General features: G+C 37.9%; 1 protein-coding gene across 50 annotated transcripts in view; it reads right to left on the bottom strand.

Annotated features, from left to right (window-relative positions):
• TTN (titin) overlaps window positions 1-18,544 on the bottom strand; it is a 348,879-nt gene that overhangs the window by 294,204 nt on the left and 36,131 nt on the right. For all 50 annotated transcript variants that reach the window (XM_073633763.1, XM_073633783.1, XM_073633784.1 and 47 more), the window contains exons 10-19: window positions 18,118-18,387; window positions 17,901-18,026; window positions 14,348-14,617; window positions 14,024-14,089; window positions 12,821-13,079; window positions 7,038-7,095; window positions 5,191-5,394; window positions 2,212-2,354; window positions 1,931-2,115; window positions 1,530-1,760 (exon numbers count right to left, since the gene is read on the bottom strand). In XM_073633763.1, the coding sequence (XP_073489864.1) occupies window positions 1,530-1,760; window positions 1,931-2,115; window positions 2,212-2,354; window positions 5,191-5,394; window positions 7,038-7,095; window positions 12,821-13,079; window positions 14,024-14,089; window positions 14,348-14,617; window positions 17,901-18,026; window positions 18,118-18,387 (1,812 nt within the window). The remainder of the gene's footprint in view (window positions 1-1,529; window positions 1,761-1,930; window positions 2,116-2,211; window positions 2,355-5,190; window positions 5,395-7,037; window positions 7,096-12,820; window positions 13,080-14,023; window positions 14,090-14,347; window positions 14,618-17,900; window positions 18,027-18,117; window positions 18,388-18,544) is intronic.

The following is an 18,544-nucleotide window of genomic DNA, read 5'->3' as shown; positions in this document are numbered from 1 at the left end:
GCACTGGTGACAGTATGTAAAAAAAAAATTATTCAATTTCTTAATTTTCAAAAGAATGTTGACTAATAAAATACAACTTAAAAAAACTTGCCATGCCTCTTACTAAATGCATTAGACTGTCTACTTTTCAAAAAGGGGTAACTTGGGTGGTATTTGTACTGCCCTGGCATTTTAGGACCTCAAGAAATTACAGTACATCAGAATTGATCAATTTTCAAATATATATATATATATATATATATATATATATATATATATATATATATATATATATATATATATATATATACCATAGTTTGTAGACGCTATAACTTTCACACAAACCAATCAATATACACTTATTGGGAGTTTTTTTTTACCAAAGATATGTAGCAGAATACATTTTGGCCTAAATTTATGACGAAATTACATTTTATTGGTTACGTTTTATGACAGAAAGTAGAAAATATTGTTTTTTTTCAAAATTTTCGTTTTTTTTCATTTATATCGCAAAAAATAAAAATACAGTGGGGATCAAATACCACCAAAAGAAAGCTCTATGTCTGTGGAAAAAAAAAAATTATTTGCATATAGTATTGCATGACTGCGCAATTGCCAGTAATTCTGCGCAGTACTGAATAGCAAAAAATGCCCTGGTCATGAAAACCTTCCAAAGCTGAAGTAGTTAAAGGAGTTGTAAAGGCAGAAGGTTTTTTATCCTAATGCATTCTATGCATTAAGATAAAAAAAAAACTTTTGTGTGTAGTAGCCTCCCCAGCAACCCCCTAATCACTTACCTGAGCCCCATGTCTCTCCAGCGATGTCCACGAATGTCTAAGCTGTCTGGGACACTCCTCCTGATTGGCTGAAACACAGCAGCAGCGTCATTGGCTCCTGCAGCTGTCAATCAAAGTCAGTCATCCAATCAGGGGAGAGAGGGGGTGGGGCCGGGTCAGGGCTCCATGTCTGAATGGACACACGGAGATGAGACTTGGCCCCAGTGCCCCCATAGGAAGCTGCTGACTGTGGGTGCACTCGATAGGAGGGAGGGGCCAGGAACAGCAAAGAGGGACCTGAGAAGAGGAGGATCGGGGCTGCTGTGTGCAAAACCAACTGCACAGGAGAGGTAAGTATAACATGTTTGTTATTTTTATTTTTTTAAAAACAAGACTTTACATTCTCTTTAAAGACTACTGAACCACAGCCCAATTTGTTATATACAATAGAAGAAGGTCATGGTTCCATAGCATCTTTTTCCTGTTGTCCTGTATAGAGTAGTACAGTACTATACTGTATAGTACAGTATAGTGAACAAGTGTCGTCATTCTAGGTCCACAAGTGTGCTACTGATAGAATTACCAGATGAAACCAAAGGAAAAGAATATGAAAAAAGAAAATCATTGGTATTTGCTGTCTACCAGGGTAAAATATTTTGTTTTATACTACTGGCACCTTTAGGTTGGGGAAAGGCTGAAAACTGAACTATCCTTCGTTGGGATGAATGAAAAAAGAAATTGTAAATGTGAATGAAAATATTGCCTTTTGTTTACCTTTGGTAATGGGTATCCAGACATTTTACAGTGGAACGTGACTCCCATTCCTTCAAGAATCTGGTAACTCTTAAGTCTTATGTCAAATCCTGACTCAATTATTTCAGATTCCGGAACATCAACAATCATTTCCTCCCCATCTTCTTCGAGTAATTCCTCCAAGGTAATCCTAATGATTCTGTATTCAATTTCTTTGATGAGTTTCTCTTCAAATGCAGTCAGCTGATATTCCTACAAAAAGTCATGGATATCAGATAAGCACACTGTATAAATGATGCTTAAATGTAGCTACAATTTTAGTAAAACTACAAAATTATTTGTAGCCTATTAATATTATGTCCCTAATTACCCCCGATAAGAAGTGAAAGTGGTGCATGTTTTCCAACTGACATGTTATTTACCTCATGAATTGTAGTCTTAACTAAAGTAGTATCCTTGGCCATCTTCTTTCTGATAAGGGCTTGTTCCTTCTCATATTCCTTATCAAACTCTGACCGAGGTAAAATTGGTGCGGCTTCAGCTTCTTTGGGTTCAGGTACAAATGGAGTTGGCTCTTCGTGCATCCTCATGTAATGGTCATATTCAGCTGTTAGAAAAAATATTCAAATATAATCCATATCAGTTAGCCATTATTACAAACCATTTTATGTTTGCTGGGTTTGTTATCTGAATGTTAGTTTACCTTCCTCCAAAAGACTTGTGGTCTCAGTAGCTTCTCCGTATTTATTTCGGATAACAATGCTGTAATCTCCAGCATCATCAGCAAAAGTCATAGAAATCTCAAGTTTGCATTCTCCGGTATCCTTGTTATAGGACACCTTATATCTGGAAGGAAAAAATATAGATAGATTATCGGTCACACAGATGTCAGTTTATAATACACCAAAGTATTTGAAAGCAGATGCTGTATATTAAAAAAAGTAAATATAGCAAGCTGCAATGCTAAAGAAATTAAGCTATCCATGAAAAAATGTATTTTTTTTTTAGATATCTTCAATCTCTGTAGATGAATCTGTGAATTAGATTTTTGTAGAATATCTACTTTAAGGGATGCCAATAAAGGAGTAGAGCCAGCTCTCTCATACCAGGCGTGGGCCCCATAGGATCAGCAGGGGACCTGGCTTCAGCTGTAAGTCCCGTACGGTGTAATACTGTAAAGGCACAGGGTGAACAGGGCTCATTTAGGCTCCTTCACTGCAGCTGTCAGACTTCCAAGGGCATATGTTCCTAGAGTCCCGGATTATGCATGATAGCTCAAGGATTTTGTACATTGAGCACACCGCAGAACAATGCAGCATTCCCATAGCTAGGTAGGCTATGTGGCTCAGGCTGCTGCTCATCAGGCTTGCCCTATTCTTTTGTACCAGTTCTATGGAGAGCACTCTGCAGGGACCTTTCTTGCTTCTCTGAGTTAGTCTGTAATTAATGGTATACCAGGGTCCCTTCTTTGCAACCCTCTGCCATTTATAGGCAGAAAGTTCCTTGCTGCATAACTAAGGCATTAGCTCAGGGGTCTGATGTTATAAATAAGTGGTGTTCTTGTTGATCTTGTGTTATTAAGGAACACGCATTTCATGTTACATGTTTCTAATTAGGGCAACTTTATTTCCAATCCATTTTTGTGTCACCTTATTACTAATTTTACATTATTTATGCTGTTAAAATTCTGCAGCTGAAATCAGTACCTGATGCTTTGTTTAATTTATTACATAGTGATGTTTATCATGCATTTGTACAGCCACTTTTACTATTACCAGGGCTGGGACAAGGGGAGGGCAAGACAGGCAGCTGTCCAGGGTATAGTGACAGAAAGGGGGTGCCCCCTCACTGAGTACGTTAGATCTGCTGGTACAACGTACCATGCCCACTTTCCGCCCCATCCACCCACAGCTGACACGAAAAACTTACTGTGTATGTGCAACTACCTTCTAACTGCTAGAAAGCAAGTGACTTCCCACGCATGTGCAGTGCACACTCTATGCCAACCACAGGCAGCCAGAGCAAAGGGGGCAGAGAATGGGTGCAGCAGGGTACACCCATTCTGTGGGCAAAGGGGGCACAGTTCCGCATCCTTGCCCTGGGCACTGGACGAACCAGTCCTGGTACTGACTATTGCTATATGTACATGTAGTGAATCTTGCTTATTTGTGCAATGATAGCATAACAGATTTGTTCAGTGTAGCACTTGGGTGATTGCTCCGCAATAACATACATGAAATGACCTGCAGTCCTTTGCTTTGCCCTTGAAACAGTATGATTTATATGGCCTGGTAATAAGCGTATTCTCTTTAATGTACTTCCAGAGCCATAGTTTGTCCAAAACATACCAAAGTATAGGGGAAAGGTGCAAAACCCATTTTTTTACCATGCCTTATGTGCCCCTTAAAGGTGTCCTTCCTTTTAGCTTTCAAATGTTGTCAACCATTCAAGGGAATGTTGCACGTCCACCTAATTTGTTGGCCCTCCCCACCTCTCCAGTGACACCTTCCTTCACTAGCCACTCAATCTTGTCATTGTTTTGCTATACTGTAGGCAGAGGGAGTTGGTTTAGGAGGGAGCCTTGAGCTCTAAATAGTCAGGGTTGCCATTCCTTATACCCATGCTGGCCCTGTCTATCGCTTTTTTGCCCATCAGCTTGCATTGTCTCAATGAGTGGTGGAGGGCAGCTGGGATTAGCAGAGCGGAGCAGCCCCAGTCAGGGATGAGAGTGTGCCCCCAGAGTGATGGAGAAGGACCCCTAGGCTTAGGCTCTGGATATGTAGTGGGGTCACCCCCTAGTCTCCCTGCAATTGGCTGATCAGAGTTTACCTTCTGTGTATCCCTGATTGTTTTAGCAGGTCTTTGAATGTAGTGGGGTTTCTTCCTGTTCTCGCGTAATTGAGTTGAGCTCTGGATCTTAGCTGGGCTTAAAATGTATCTGTTGTCTGAGCAGATGTCTGCATGGATGTTTTGGTAATTCCGACTGTCCATCCACCCCTGACACAGATACCCACCCTTACATTGATCACACAGAAAGGTTTAGCACATAACGCACAAGCCAAAAACAATTGTGCAATAAAAACACAGAATTGTATCTTGACACTTTAACTTTCTGCTAATCCTTATCACTGGATAGCTGGGTGGAAGAGGGGGCCCTGTCAAGTATGTAGTACAGGGCAACATGCATTCTAATGGAGGCCCTGTCTACCGTCTATAAAAATGTAATTGAACTAGAGATTTTTTGTAATAAGTACTTAGTGATTAATAACATCGAAACATTCAAGTACCCTACAAATGCCAATTATTTTGCAGAGATAGAAAATACACAAACAGAAACCTCAAATAATCCTTCAAGTAAAGTAAATCCATTCCAAGGGGTACTATGGGTGATATCAACATAAAGCACCACCTTGCAGCTCAAGTGTTCATCAAGAAAAAGCTACCATAAGTAGAAAGACAAGAAGGATAAAAGTCTACTAGAAAAATGCATGAAATAATTATTTTAATTCATTTACAACAAATGTGAAGATCAGGGGCATGAAAATAGCCCACATGGAAAAAGATCTGTATTGGGCCTACAGGATCATACAACATAAATGTGCTCCTGTCTCTGCAAATGAGTACTTAATTAAAAAAATACCTAATACATAATTAAAAAATCAGTTAGATGGTCTGTAATTACCTGTATCCAGTGCTTAGAGGAACACCAGCCTTTTTCCAGTAAATGTGTGGCTTGGGGTTGCCTCCAATCTGACATTCAAATATAACACGGCCTCCCTCGACCAACTTCTGAACAGTTAGTTTTCGAATGAAGAAGGGTGCCACTCCTTCTCCTGTTTCAGCAGGAGCAGTCACCTCTATCTCCATCTTCTGCTCCTCTGTGTATCTGCAAAAAGATGGTCAATAAGTAAGCACCTAAAGCTGTTCTTATGCACTGGTCTCTCATTGTCTAATATATTATCCTCTGTCTTGGGCCCATATAAATGTGCATCTATAAAACAATAATTTGGCCACACTTCATTTTACATATCACCATCAGAGTTGTGACTCTAGATAACAAGTGCACTTCGGATTAGAGGGACCCTATTAATAATTTTTCCAAGTTCAATGTATTTTTATTTGGTTATGTTTAGTAATTACCTAATGTACATTGCTATGAAAACAATATTTGAAATGACCTTTTTTAAGTTAGTTACCATTTCATATTTTTATATAGTCTATTTCATAAACAGGTCTGTAAATTCTCCTTTAGCATTTATCTGTATATTATGCAACATAAACAATGCTATTTAAAGTAAACCTGCAATTACAGAAATATGGGGATTGCAATGCTGCATTCCCTCTGAAAATGCTACTTGCCTGGTTGTTATGCTGGTTGTTATGCTGACCCAATGAGATTGATTTTCTAAAGGCAAATATACTGTGCACTACAAGTGCAGTTGCTCTAGATCTGAGAGGAAGCTCTGAAATAAGGGGAAGTTCTGCTGATTTCTATCATCCAATCAGGGGCAAGCAAAAATGCAGTTTTTTTATTTTCCTTGCATGATCTAGAGCAACAGCACTTGCAGTGCACAGACAATTTGTCTTTAGTAAATCAACCCTATTGGGTTCACTTTGTAAGTCATGAATCTGAAGTGAGCAGCTCAGAAAAGTCAGTAATAGGTCAGAAGTCCTTACCCTAGTACCTAGTACTCTGAGAGTAGTTCTACACTAGTTCCAGGTCTATGACTTGAAGTTTTACATCACTAGGTCACTTTGTTGGCCATGCAAATAAAATTTTTAAAGGGAGGCTCAAACCATCTAATTTTACATATTGGTAAATCAAGCATTGTGATAGTAACACATTGACATGCAACTTAGCAGGATGCAAAATTTGTGCATCTAATGAGCCTAAATGTTATCCTCATACACAAAAAAGTTTTAAAAATTCTTAGATGAAACTTTTTGCGTTGTGCACATGAGATTGACAAGCATAAAAACATGTTAAACGCTTTATTACGCTGTTAGATTTCATTTGGTGCTGAAGATTGAAAATCTAATCATAGAAACCCATGATTTGCGATAGCCAAGTTTTTATCTTAGCACACTGTTTCAAAAAAGACTTGAAAATTAACAGCTGATAACATACATCTAAGGCCACATTCCCATAGGTGATGATGCCTGTATAACATGAATGAGCTGCTTTTTGCATCTTCTGTAATTTCCAGGTGCTGCGTTCAGGCAGCCTATTGAAGTCTATTAGGATGTGCGGCTGCACAGACACAGTTGCTTGTCCTAATGTGACAGGTGTGTGGGTGCAGGTGAGTGGTCCCGAATGCACACTGTGTGTGTTCAGGGCTGCTCACCTACACCCGCATGCCTGTCACATTGAAACGAGTGGCTGTGTGTGTGCAGCTGTGTCTCCAATTAAATTTGGGCTGCCTAAAAAGGCCCATTCATGCTATATGGGTATCATTGCCTATATGAATGAGGCCTACACTCAAATATTCAAATTTGAAGTTGACATAGAAAATATAAAAATATAATTACTCTTTTTCTTCTATCATTTTTTCAGTAACAGTTTCTCTGGCTTCATACTCCTCGGACACTAAAATAAAAAGAGAAAAACATATTCAGCCTATTGTAACTACTAATAATTAAATTTCCAAATTATATCAAATTATTGTGACTTGTGCCCCCATAATTTACACACACTCCTGAACAATGATCATGAGCTCAGTCCTAGTTTTACTGCCGTTTAATTATAAGTACTAGCTGCAATGCACATCAAGTTTCTCTCTGCCAAATAAAAGAACCAAGTGCACATTTAGCATTGTGTAATATAACATAAAATATGTAAAATATAACATTAACATCAGAAATGTACACTACATAGCATACAAGAGACTTAAGTTTTTCTAGGAGATAAAAACATCTTTCAGTGACATGACTTTCAGTTATCCTTAAGGGCTTGTTACCTGATTTACTTTACCACATAAACTGTACAGACAGTTGCCATGACAGTCAATCACTTTTGTCTTTTTATTCACATTCAGAAAATCATTTCCTATAACTGCACTGAAGAATGAGAAATAAAACAGTACTGCCTGGCATATTCAAGGCTTTGGATATCTTTTTATATCCTTTTTCCATCTTTGTAAAGTTTCATTACCTTGTTACACAGGTCTTTTGAATGTTCTTTTCTACCTCCTCATGGTTCAGTGTCTAGCCTGCTTAGTGCATATCCATGTGAGAGCTAACAAACCCATTGACTATTTATACACAGACACTAATTGTGATTTAAAAAGCCACAAATGTGGGAAATTAACCTTTAATTGCCATTTTAACCCGTGTGTGCCACCTTCTGTGTCTGTACCAAGACCAAACATTCCAGGGTATGTAAACTTTTTATCAGGGACATTTGGATGTAGGGAATTTTCTAAATGAGGGAACTTCCTTCGTAAACAGTTGTCACCAAAGCAAGTGTCCACATTAAAAGATTCCCCCATTTTCATGTTTGGTAACAGCTCAAAATGTGGGATTTCCAAACTTTCAGTCACTGTGACAATACTCCCATTTCAAAGAGAATGAGGGAACCTCCCCAAAAGGGTCATAGACAGCAATAAAATATACCAGGAGTTCTACCCCTCAACAAGTAAAAGACAAAAACAATATTGGCGCACAGAAGCTGTAGGAGGAGTAGGTATGAACTGCAATAAACAAAGCACAACTGTGCATCTCTAAAAGTCTCTGATGGACAATCTTTAGGATAAACTGCAGACTGTAGACGGCAGCAGGCTCAGGAAAGAGCTAGGATACTCTGCAGATACACAAGCAAAGAAAAGAGAGCAGCACCATCTGAGTGCAGTATGCAAGTATTTTAATGGCAACAAAAGAATGTACACACTCACAGTGTAAATATGAAAAAGTCAGCATGGTGGAGACACTGTATGGGGTCCATCCACTCTGAAGGGAGGACGAGCTAGTCCATGGGTATATGCAGAGGAGTGCCGACATCACTTCCTGGTGTAAGGTGGATATCAGATGGAGTAGGGGTGGTACACGCGTTCGGAGTATGCGTGCTCCTTCCACAGTGTTTCCACCACCCTGACCTTCTCATATTTACACTGTGGGTGTGTATATTCTTTTGTTGCCATTAAAATACTTGCATATTGAACTCAGATGGCGCTGCTCTCTTTCCTTTGCTTGTGTACCTACCCCTCAACACTCCATCAAAAAAAAAAAAGTACTGGCTTTAGATAAACTAGTCACAATAAATGATGGGTGCTGCAGAATATCACATACCTTAGCTCAACTTCTTTTAGCCTAGCCTCAGCCATGAATAAAAAAACAAGGATTCAATGTGTTACTATTTGTTAAAATGGGGGAAGGAAGGTGCAAGCTGTACCAGGAATGGCTCATCTTAGGATAAACCATGGTTATCTAGCCTTTTTAAATTCTTTTAACCTTAAGGTCTGTTGAGTGGAGCAATCAACAGTTGCCTATAGACACAAGCTTGCCTATCTCTCTGGACAGAAATGGCTGGAAAGGGAGAATCTCACTATTAGAGAGACAGAGGAAGAATGCTGCACCCCAATACCCATACACTAAGATTTTAGGAAAGCATCTACAATCAGGTGTTCCAAGACACATTCATAAATATCATAGAAAGAAATCAGTATGCACGCCATATAACTTATGATTGTTTTGATATAATATGAAGTTCTGCCAATATATGGTGTGTGCTCTGATTACTTTCTATGGTATTAAGAAGACTTATATTTATGAGCATTCTACCAACCATTACAGGATTATGGCCTGATCATTTGTTTAAACTTTGCATACATGACTGCTAAATTAGCACCTTAATAACAGGATTAACTATAACTTAAACATAACCTAAACAACACCAAAAAAATGCCCAAAAATAACTATTTTACCTACACCCTTTTAAACTGGTTTAACTCAGTGGAACACAACACCTAATTCCAAATGACAGCCTCTGCTTTGCTATATATATGTAGGAAGCCACACAAGGTCATAAACATGAAAGGCACACTGTGACACACAAACATAGCTTGCTAAATCTTACAATACATGCAAGTTTAACTCACTCTATAGCGTACACCCAATAAAACTATCACAGTGTATAGAAACATTTTCTTAAAAACGTCATGAAACATGAAAAACATCTATGAAAATTATAAAAATGATCAAATATATTATCACACAACTATGGTGATATATAAAAAACAACAACCCCTACTTTGCGCTAAAGTTACCCAATAAGGACAAGTTACAAAAAAAAAAAAAAATATATATATATATATATATATATATATATATACACAGTATCCCACAAAAGTGAGTACACCACTCATATTTTTGTAAATATTTTATTATATCATTTCATGTGGCAACACTGAAGAAATGACACTTTACTACAATGTAAAGTAGTGAGTGTACAGCTTGTATAACAGTGTAAATTTGCTGTCCCCTCAAAATAACTCAACACACAGTCATTAATGTCATGTAACTAGTTAGTGTTACAAGGTCTCAGGTGTGAATGGGGAGCAGGTGTGTTAAATTTGGTGTTATCGCTCTTACTCTCTCATACTGGTCACTGGAAGTTCAACATAGCACCTCATGGAAAACAACTCTCTGAGGATCTGAAAAAATGAATTGTTGCTCTACATAAAGATGGCCTAGGCTATAAGAAGATTGCCAAGACCCTGAAACTGAGCTGGAGCACAGTGGCCAAGACCTTACAGCAATTTAACAGAACAGGTTCCACTCAAAATAGGCCTCGCCATGGTCAACCAAAGAAGTTGAGTGCACGTGCTCAGCGTCATATCCAGAGGTTGTCTTTGGGAAATAGATGTATGAGTGCTGCCAGCATTGCTGCAGAGGTTGAAGGAGTGGGGGGTCAGCCTGTCAGACCATACACTGCAAACTGCATCAAATTGGTCTGCTTGACTGTTGTCCCAGAAGGAAGCCTCTTCTAAAGATGATGCACAAGAAAGGCAGCAAACAGTTTGCTGAAGACAAGCAGACAAAGGACATAGATTACTGGAACCATGTCCTGTGGTCTGATGAGACCAAGATAAACTTATTTGGTTCAGATGGTGTCAAGCATGTGTGGCGGCAACCAGGTGAGGAGTACAAAGACAAGTGTGTCTTGCCTACAGTCAAGCATGGGGGTGGGAGTTTCATGGTCTGGGGCTGCATGAAAGCTCCCGGCACTGGGGAGCTACAGTTCATTGAGGGAACCATGAATGCCAACATGTATTATTATTTTTTATTTATTTATTTATTTTTATGGTTGAACTAGATGGACTTGTGTCTTTTTTCAACCTGATTAACTATGTAACTATGTAACTATGTACTGTGACATACTGAAGCAGAGCATGATCCCCTCCCTTTAGAGACTGGGCTGCAGTGCAGGGCAGTATTCCAACATGATAGCGACTCCAAGATGACCACAGCCTTGCTAAAAAAAGCTGAGGGTAAAGGTAATGGACTGGCCAAGTATGTCTCCAGACCTAAACCCTATTGAGCATCTGTGGGGCTTTCTCAAATGGAAGGTGGAGGAGAGCAAGGTCTCTAACATCCACCAGCTCCGTGATGTTGTCATGGAAGAGTGGAAGGAGACTCCATTGGCAACCTGTGAAGCTCTGGTGAATTCCATGCCCAAGAGGGTTAAGGCAGTGCTGGGAAATAATGGTGGCCACACAAAATATTGACACTTTGGGCCCAATTTGGACATTTTCACTTAGGGGTGTACTCACTTTGTTGCCAGCGGTTTAGACATTAATGGCTCTGTGTTGAGTTATTTTGAGGGGACAGCAAATTTACACTGTTATACAAGGTGTGCACTCACTACTTTACATTGTAGCAAAGTGTCATTTCTTCAGTGTTGTCACATGAAAAGGTATAATAAAATATTTGCAAAAATGTGAGGGGTGTACTCATTTTTGTGAGATACTGTATATATACTCTTAGATTGCAAGCTCTAACGAGCAGGTTGCTACTGTATTGAAGTTTTACTGTCTACCCGAAAGTTGTAAAGCGCTGCGCAAACTGTCTGTGCTATAAAAAACTTGTATAGTAATAAATAATAATAATATACAAGCAAGGTCCATAAAGACATGGATGTGTGAGTTTGGGGTGGAGGAACTTGACGGGCCTGCACAGAGTCCTGACCTCGACTCGATAAAACACCTTTGGGATGAATTAGAACGAAGACTGCAAGACAGGCCTTCTCGTCCACATCAGTGTCTGACCTCACAAATGCGCTTCTAGAAGAATGGTCAAACATTTCAATAAACACATTCCTAAACCTTGTGGACAGCCTTCCCAGAAGAGTTGAAGCTGTTATAGCTGCAAAGGGTGGGCCAACTCAATACTGAACCCTATGAACTAAGACTGGGATGCCATTAAAGTTCATGTACGTGTAAAGACAGGTGTCCCAATACTTTTGTTAATAGAGAGTATATGTGCTAAAAATTGAATGTGCTAAAAAATATATTATTAAATATTAATGTGTTGGTCCACTGCCACCGCTATAAACCCCAAGTGAAGAAATAAAAAAGTAATTAATAGTAGTAAGTTATTTGAAGAACTGTGTTTAAACCCTAGAATCATACATGCTATATAAGTTTAAATATAACAAAAAAAACAGTAATTCATATAAACCAATACACATATATAAACATATTTGACAAATAATATTAAAGTCCTCAAAATACCATTATGTATCAGTGAGTCTAATAATACAATAAACATTGAAAGTTAAAATATAAACAAGGATGTCTTCTTCCACCACACCAATAGTGATTACTTTGTGCAGACTACTTATCTCAATGAAGGTAGAACACTCACCAGATAGTATTGCTTGTCATTTTTCTGAAAAGCAATATGCTCTTCATACAGGAAGTCTCTACACAGTGCTTCTAGTAACTTATTACTATTGGTTTCTTTTTGATTTAGTATGATTTATAGATATATGAACATTTTCAACAAGATCTTTTAAAGTTCCATATATGTTCATAAAGATATTAAATATATCATAGGTCAACATCCAATTCAGCTTTCTTGTTTACTTTTTTATTGACCAAATTTTTATATACATGTTATGTGGCTCACTGATATAAACTTGGGCAAAAATGTGATAATCAGGAAGAAATGAATAGTCACACAGCATGATTTAGCACAGTGACCATCTGTCTGCCATATTTAGAGAGGAGTCATAAAATGCAGCTGTTCTTCACATTCAACTGCTTCGTTATTTCAATCACTAACCAAAATAACTCAAACAAGTGGTGTTGGCTTACCTTGAACAAGGAGGTAGCATGAAGTGCTGACTGTGCCTGCCTCGTTGTTAGCTGTGCAAGTAAATCTTCCGCTGTCTTCAGCAAATGCTTCACGAATTACAAGTCTTACAATTTCTTGTTCATAGGTAATTTGGAAATCAATTGAATTTTCAATACGGTAATCCTCACGATACCAAACCACAGTTGGAGAAGGGTGACCAGCAATGTGACACTCCAAAGTAACTGACTCACCTTCAAAGACTGTTACATTTTTTAGTCCCTAATAATAAAAAACAAGCATCTTAGTATTGTTGAATCTATGACACATATGACAGGCTACACATGACGCCATGCTCGATGATGGCTATTGCATGCTTGCACTAAAATACATTAAGTTAGCATTTAAAAAGTATTGCTTATATGTTTACTTTGCAGCTCAACATACAGAAGTGTAAAGACATTTATTCTAAATCTGTTCCCACAATCTTTAAAATAGGATTTTAAATATCTACAATTCCTTATTGAAAAAAAAATTCTCACATAATTTAAAGAATATGAGCTTATTTAAATAGTTACAGCTATTCAAAAAGACAGAGGTTTAATGCACATTTAAAGCTACAAAAGGAAGATTTGGACAGGTAAAAAATATTGGCATGTATACAAAATGAAATACAAATTTGCAGGATAAATATAACGGACCACAACCATAGATACTGAGTTTTTGTTTTAAAGTTTTTTGTATACACACACCTTATACATTTTATATACATGCATGTGAATATATTTTGACTATTTACATGTACAATAAATAGACTCTTTGGGATTGATTTACTAAAACCGGAGACTGCTAAATCGGGTGCAGCTCTGCACAGAAACCAATCAGCTTTCAGTGTTTTTTTTTTGTCAAAGCTTAATCGAACAAGCTGAAGTTAGAAGCTGATTGGCTACCATGCACAGCTGCCCAGAGCACTCTCCAGTTTTAGTAAATCAACCCCTTTGTGTATACAGAATACACAGACATAATACATAATTATTAAATAAAAAAAGTTATTAGCTTTCTCAGTTACTAAAACTAAAAAAGTAATTTGTTATTTTTATTTATAAAAATAACTAAGACAATCTACCCCAATGCAAAGATATTTACACACTTCTGGATTAAGAACTAGATAAACATGGGCTCACTTCCAAATGTTGAGCCTTTAATCCATTAACTATATTACTTACAGAGACTATTGTTGGTGGAGAAACGGGGACTTCAGCTGGCTCCGGCACATGGGCTGCTTCTTCAGCCTGAAACATATGGAAGAGTGTGAGCTTTTCTATAGGCAAGGAGTCTAAAAATAAGCATCATATGAGAACGGGTGTATAGTATTACTCCTGCATATGGTCATGTTAGAAGCATAGTAAAGCACTAATAATACACCCACATGTAGAGAGCAGAAAGTAACAAGAAAGGGTTGATGAGAAGCTAGTAGATGCCTACTTTGTTATAGCTTGTTGTTATGAGAAGAATCAAAGAAGATGAACAAGAGTCTCTTGATAACCAACCTCATACTGGTACTGAAATCTTTCATCACGCGAATAACCACCTGTAATGGTCAAACCTATATCTCTTTTCTGTGTAACATCGAATCGGGTTTTGTAAGCATCAGCTGGTTCTGCCAAAGGATAGGGTTGAGAGACAATTTTTTCTGGTGTTGCTCGTGCTTCAGCCGGTTTTAAGTGCGGAGCCTCCACATGTTTGGTAATCTTTTGTGAAGCTGCTGTTGAAGTGAATTCTTTTTCCAGGGTGGCAGCAGCATATCCTGCAATTGATACCTAGCCCAGCCAGAAGAAAATGTATTATCATCATTTGATCACGAAGCTGAATATTTTAAAGATGCCCTCTGTTTTTACTATATTTTTTTTCTTCATGCTGTGCCTACATTTTGGAGGAATGTCATTATCCAGGAATGTAAAGTTTCTTTGATTTAGAAGTTCCCTTTTGTATTTAAGAATTGCTAGATGTTCTTCTCTTTGCTATGCATATCTCGCAAGCACCAAGGCTGTCTTTTTTTATACAACAAATATATGCCTTATAAAAGTCTGAAGCATGTATATAGTACTGCAATACCTTTTTCTAGTTTGGTTTTATTAGGTAGACTTTAGGGACTTTAAAGTGAAAGCAATGAATGGTTTCAATTCTTGAACATAGGCTTAAAGCTTATGTATAGTCAAAACTTTCTTTTTATTTTTTTAAAATTGTTGATGGAGTACGGAAGAGTTAAACCTCTGTCAGTTTCTCTTTTGCTATCTCTGTCCCATCAGTGATTTCCTATCACTTCCTGTACTGAAGATACAACAGGAAGTGGGAGAAAAATCTCTAAAAAGTGAGAGAAATCCCCCTCTTAGACAGTTGTCACTGGAAAATATGTTTTTATTTCTTATCACTTTCTCTTCCTATGACAATAGTCATTAGAACAAAAAGAGAATGTGACTAAACCCATTGGAGACCCAGACAGGAGAAAACACCTGACATAGGTTCTAATGCTTCCCTACGCTATCTACAAAACCCCCCAAAAAACGTTTTGGCTATATATACACTTTTATTAGGGGTCCTTAACCACTTCAGCCCTGGACCATTTGGCTGGCCAGAGACCAGAGCACTTTTTGCGATTCGGTACTGCGTCGTTTTAACTGACAATTGCGCAGTCGTGCAACGTGGCTCCCAAACAAAATTGACGTCCTTTTTTTCCTACAAATAGAGCTTTCTTTTGGTGGTATTTGATCACCTTTGCGGTTTTTATTTTTTGCGCTACAAACAAAAATAGAGCAACAATTAAAAAAAAAACACATTATTTTTTACTTTTTGCTATAATAAATATCCACAAAATTTTTTTTTTGGTGAAATTTTTTTCCTCAGTTTAGGCCGATACGTATTCTTCTACATATTTTTGGTAAAAAAAAATCGCAATAAGCGTTTATTGATTGGTTTGCGCAAAATTTATAGCGTCTACAAAATAGGGGATAGTTTTATGGCATTTTTATTAATAATTTTATTTTTATTAGTAATGGTGGTGATCTGCAATTTTTATCATGACTGCGGCATTATGGCGGACACATCGGACAATTTTGACACATTTTTGGGACCATTGTCATTTTTACAGTGATCAGTGCTATAAAATTGCACTGAATACTGTAAAAATGACACTGGCAGTGAATGGGTTAACCACTAGCTGGCTAGGAAGGGGTTAAGTGTGTCCTAGGGAGTGATTCTAACTGAGGGTGGCGTGGCTACGAGTGACCAGTCACTGATCACGCTCCCGATCACAGGGAGCAGAGATCAGTGACAGTGTCACTAGGCAGAACGGGGAGATGCTTGTTGACCTTAGCATCTCCCCTTTCTTCCTCTTCGTGAGACGATTCTGGGTATCCCCGCGGACATCGAGTCTGCGGCACCTGCAATCCTACTCACAAAGATCGCGGCGGGCGAGCGCCGCCGGCGTGCACATGGTGGCACAGCAGCAAATTCAAAGGGATGTACAGGTACGCCCATTTGAGCAGCCATGCCATTCTGCCGACTTAAATGTACAGGCGGCGGTCGGCAAGCGGTTAATTTGAAACAATTACTCTTCAAACATAACTCTTGGGGTGCAGCAACTCATCCAGCCTAGAGATTTTGTGATAGCAATGTATGGTATTCATGTTTATCGAGCAAAAGGCTCACTATAAACAATAATAGCAAGCATTTCCATCATGAAATGAAAAGGCTGTCAAGGCACTGCACCCCAAAAAATCTACGGTATGTTTCTTAATGTCATTTTAGGAAAAGTATTGCAATATTTTTATTTCTGTTTAGCTTTGTAACCGTGATCTCTTTGCACTGCATTATTAAATAATATATGCATAGCAAAACTGGCCATCAAAGTTAAAAAGAAAGCCTTGTGACTTTTAAAATCCTCTGCATCAATATTTTCAAACTGTTCTTTACAGTTTGCCAGAAAAAAAAAGAAACTACAGAGCATCTTTAAAACCAACAAAGATGAAAAGAAGCTGAAGATTGCCTGCTGCACACAGAAAAGACTGGACGGGCACAGACACCGAAAACAAATGAGCCAAAGACACAAAGCGCAGGGTTGTTATCTGCAGAAGATGTGGTAAAATGTTGGAAAGTTTCTGTTTATGCATTAACTACCACAGTGAAAGTATTTAAAATAAAAGTTATGTTAGTGAATAACTTTTTTAGTAAGCAGCAAAAACAACTGCAAGTGTTAAAAAAATAAAAATTTATATATTATTACAGTATATTTAAAAAAAAGGGATGTTTTAATTACTTTATATTTTTTGTGGTGCATATCAGACTAAATATTACAAATATCCATTTGTTAACATGAAAATGGTAAGAATAAATTTGCACTTATGAGTTTTAGTCATTCTACTAAAATCAATCGACTGTCTTAATGTTTGTAAGAAATTCCAGAGCAGATGATTATAAAGGCTTCTTTTTTTGTTTTAATTCTCATGGTAATTAACATCTGTGGCTGACTGAAGATGATTTTTCCACAACACATTCATAAAAAATATATAAATATGCCAATGTTGTATAGAAGAATTGGATGGTTTTACCAGCAGTATCAAGCAGCCCAATTCAGTTTAGAGCTATTCACTTTATTAGACTGATTTAAAAAGACTTAAAAAGCTTTTCAATGTGTTTCCGAGGCCAGACTGCATATATGAACCGATGGGTTCCAGTGACCAGCTTTAATGCCTTAAAAAAAAAAATTGATAACCAATACTGGCCTTGGAACAGCTCAGTTGCGTTGGGAAAATAGCTGACCTATGAAAAATTGCTGACCAAATCAGCAGCCAAACAGTTTTTTCCTTTTCTCTTGAAGGAAAAACCCCCTTAAACCCACCTAGGTCTACTTACTCTGTAGGTACTTTTAAATTGAATTTCATATTGGATTTGACTCAGATTTTTAACATTACATATATATTAAATGGATATTTGTAATTAGGTGATAAGAGTTTAGTGAAGCCACAAAACCACCAATTTAGTCAATGTAGTATTGGCAGTTGTGGTAATAAATGCCTTGCCTGACACAGGCTACTCAGCTCTTACCTCGTGTGTTTGCTCAGCTTTAGGGACTGTGACTTTAGTGACGGTAAAATGAGGAATAGGTGTATGTGATATAGTTTGTTCCACTTGGACAACTGGTACAGTTGGCGGTGCAGGAATTCTTTTAATCTATGTTAATCAATAAAGTTTTATTGACTTTGAAATCATATACAGTATAAAAAAAGTAATCAAATCAAAATGGACATGTTTAGAGCCTAACCTGTGGTACAGGTGTTGGAACATGTTCAACAGGGACAACTTTTGGTACTGTTGGGACGTGAACTTCTGGAGCTTTTATGGGTTTAGTGACAACTTGACGCTCAGGTGAGAATTCAACTGTTTTCCTAGCAGAAACATGCTCTTTGTATTCATACTGCAGAGCTGTTTCTTCAGAATAGCCTTCTTCTGTGTATCCAGGTTGCCTGACACGAGCCTGGTCAACTGCAGCAACAACTGTAGCCACAGCTCCTGCTTTTTTGCCAGTTCCAATCTAAGGATAACATTAACAAAATTTATACATACCTCCATATTGAAAGGGCAGAAAAAAATGACAAAATCCACAAACATAGTAAGAATCAACAGTATTCATTTGGCTGGCCTATGGATGGTGGCCATTTAGCTCATTATAGCTGCGTACAGTAGTAAAC

The sequence above is a fragment of the Aquarana catesbeiana genome, linkage group LG06 (genome assembly GCF_042186555.1).
Source record: "Aquarana catesbeiana isolate 2022-GZ linkage group LG06, ASM4218655v1, whole genome shotgun sequence".
Classification (NCBI taxonomy): Eukaryota; Metazoa; Chordata; class Amphibia; order Anura; family Ranidae; genus Aquarana; species Aquarana catesbeiana.
The sequence above is the reverse complement of the archived record's forward strand: the minus strand, read 5'-3'. Positions and strand labels throughout refer to the sequence as shown.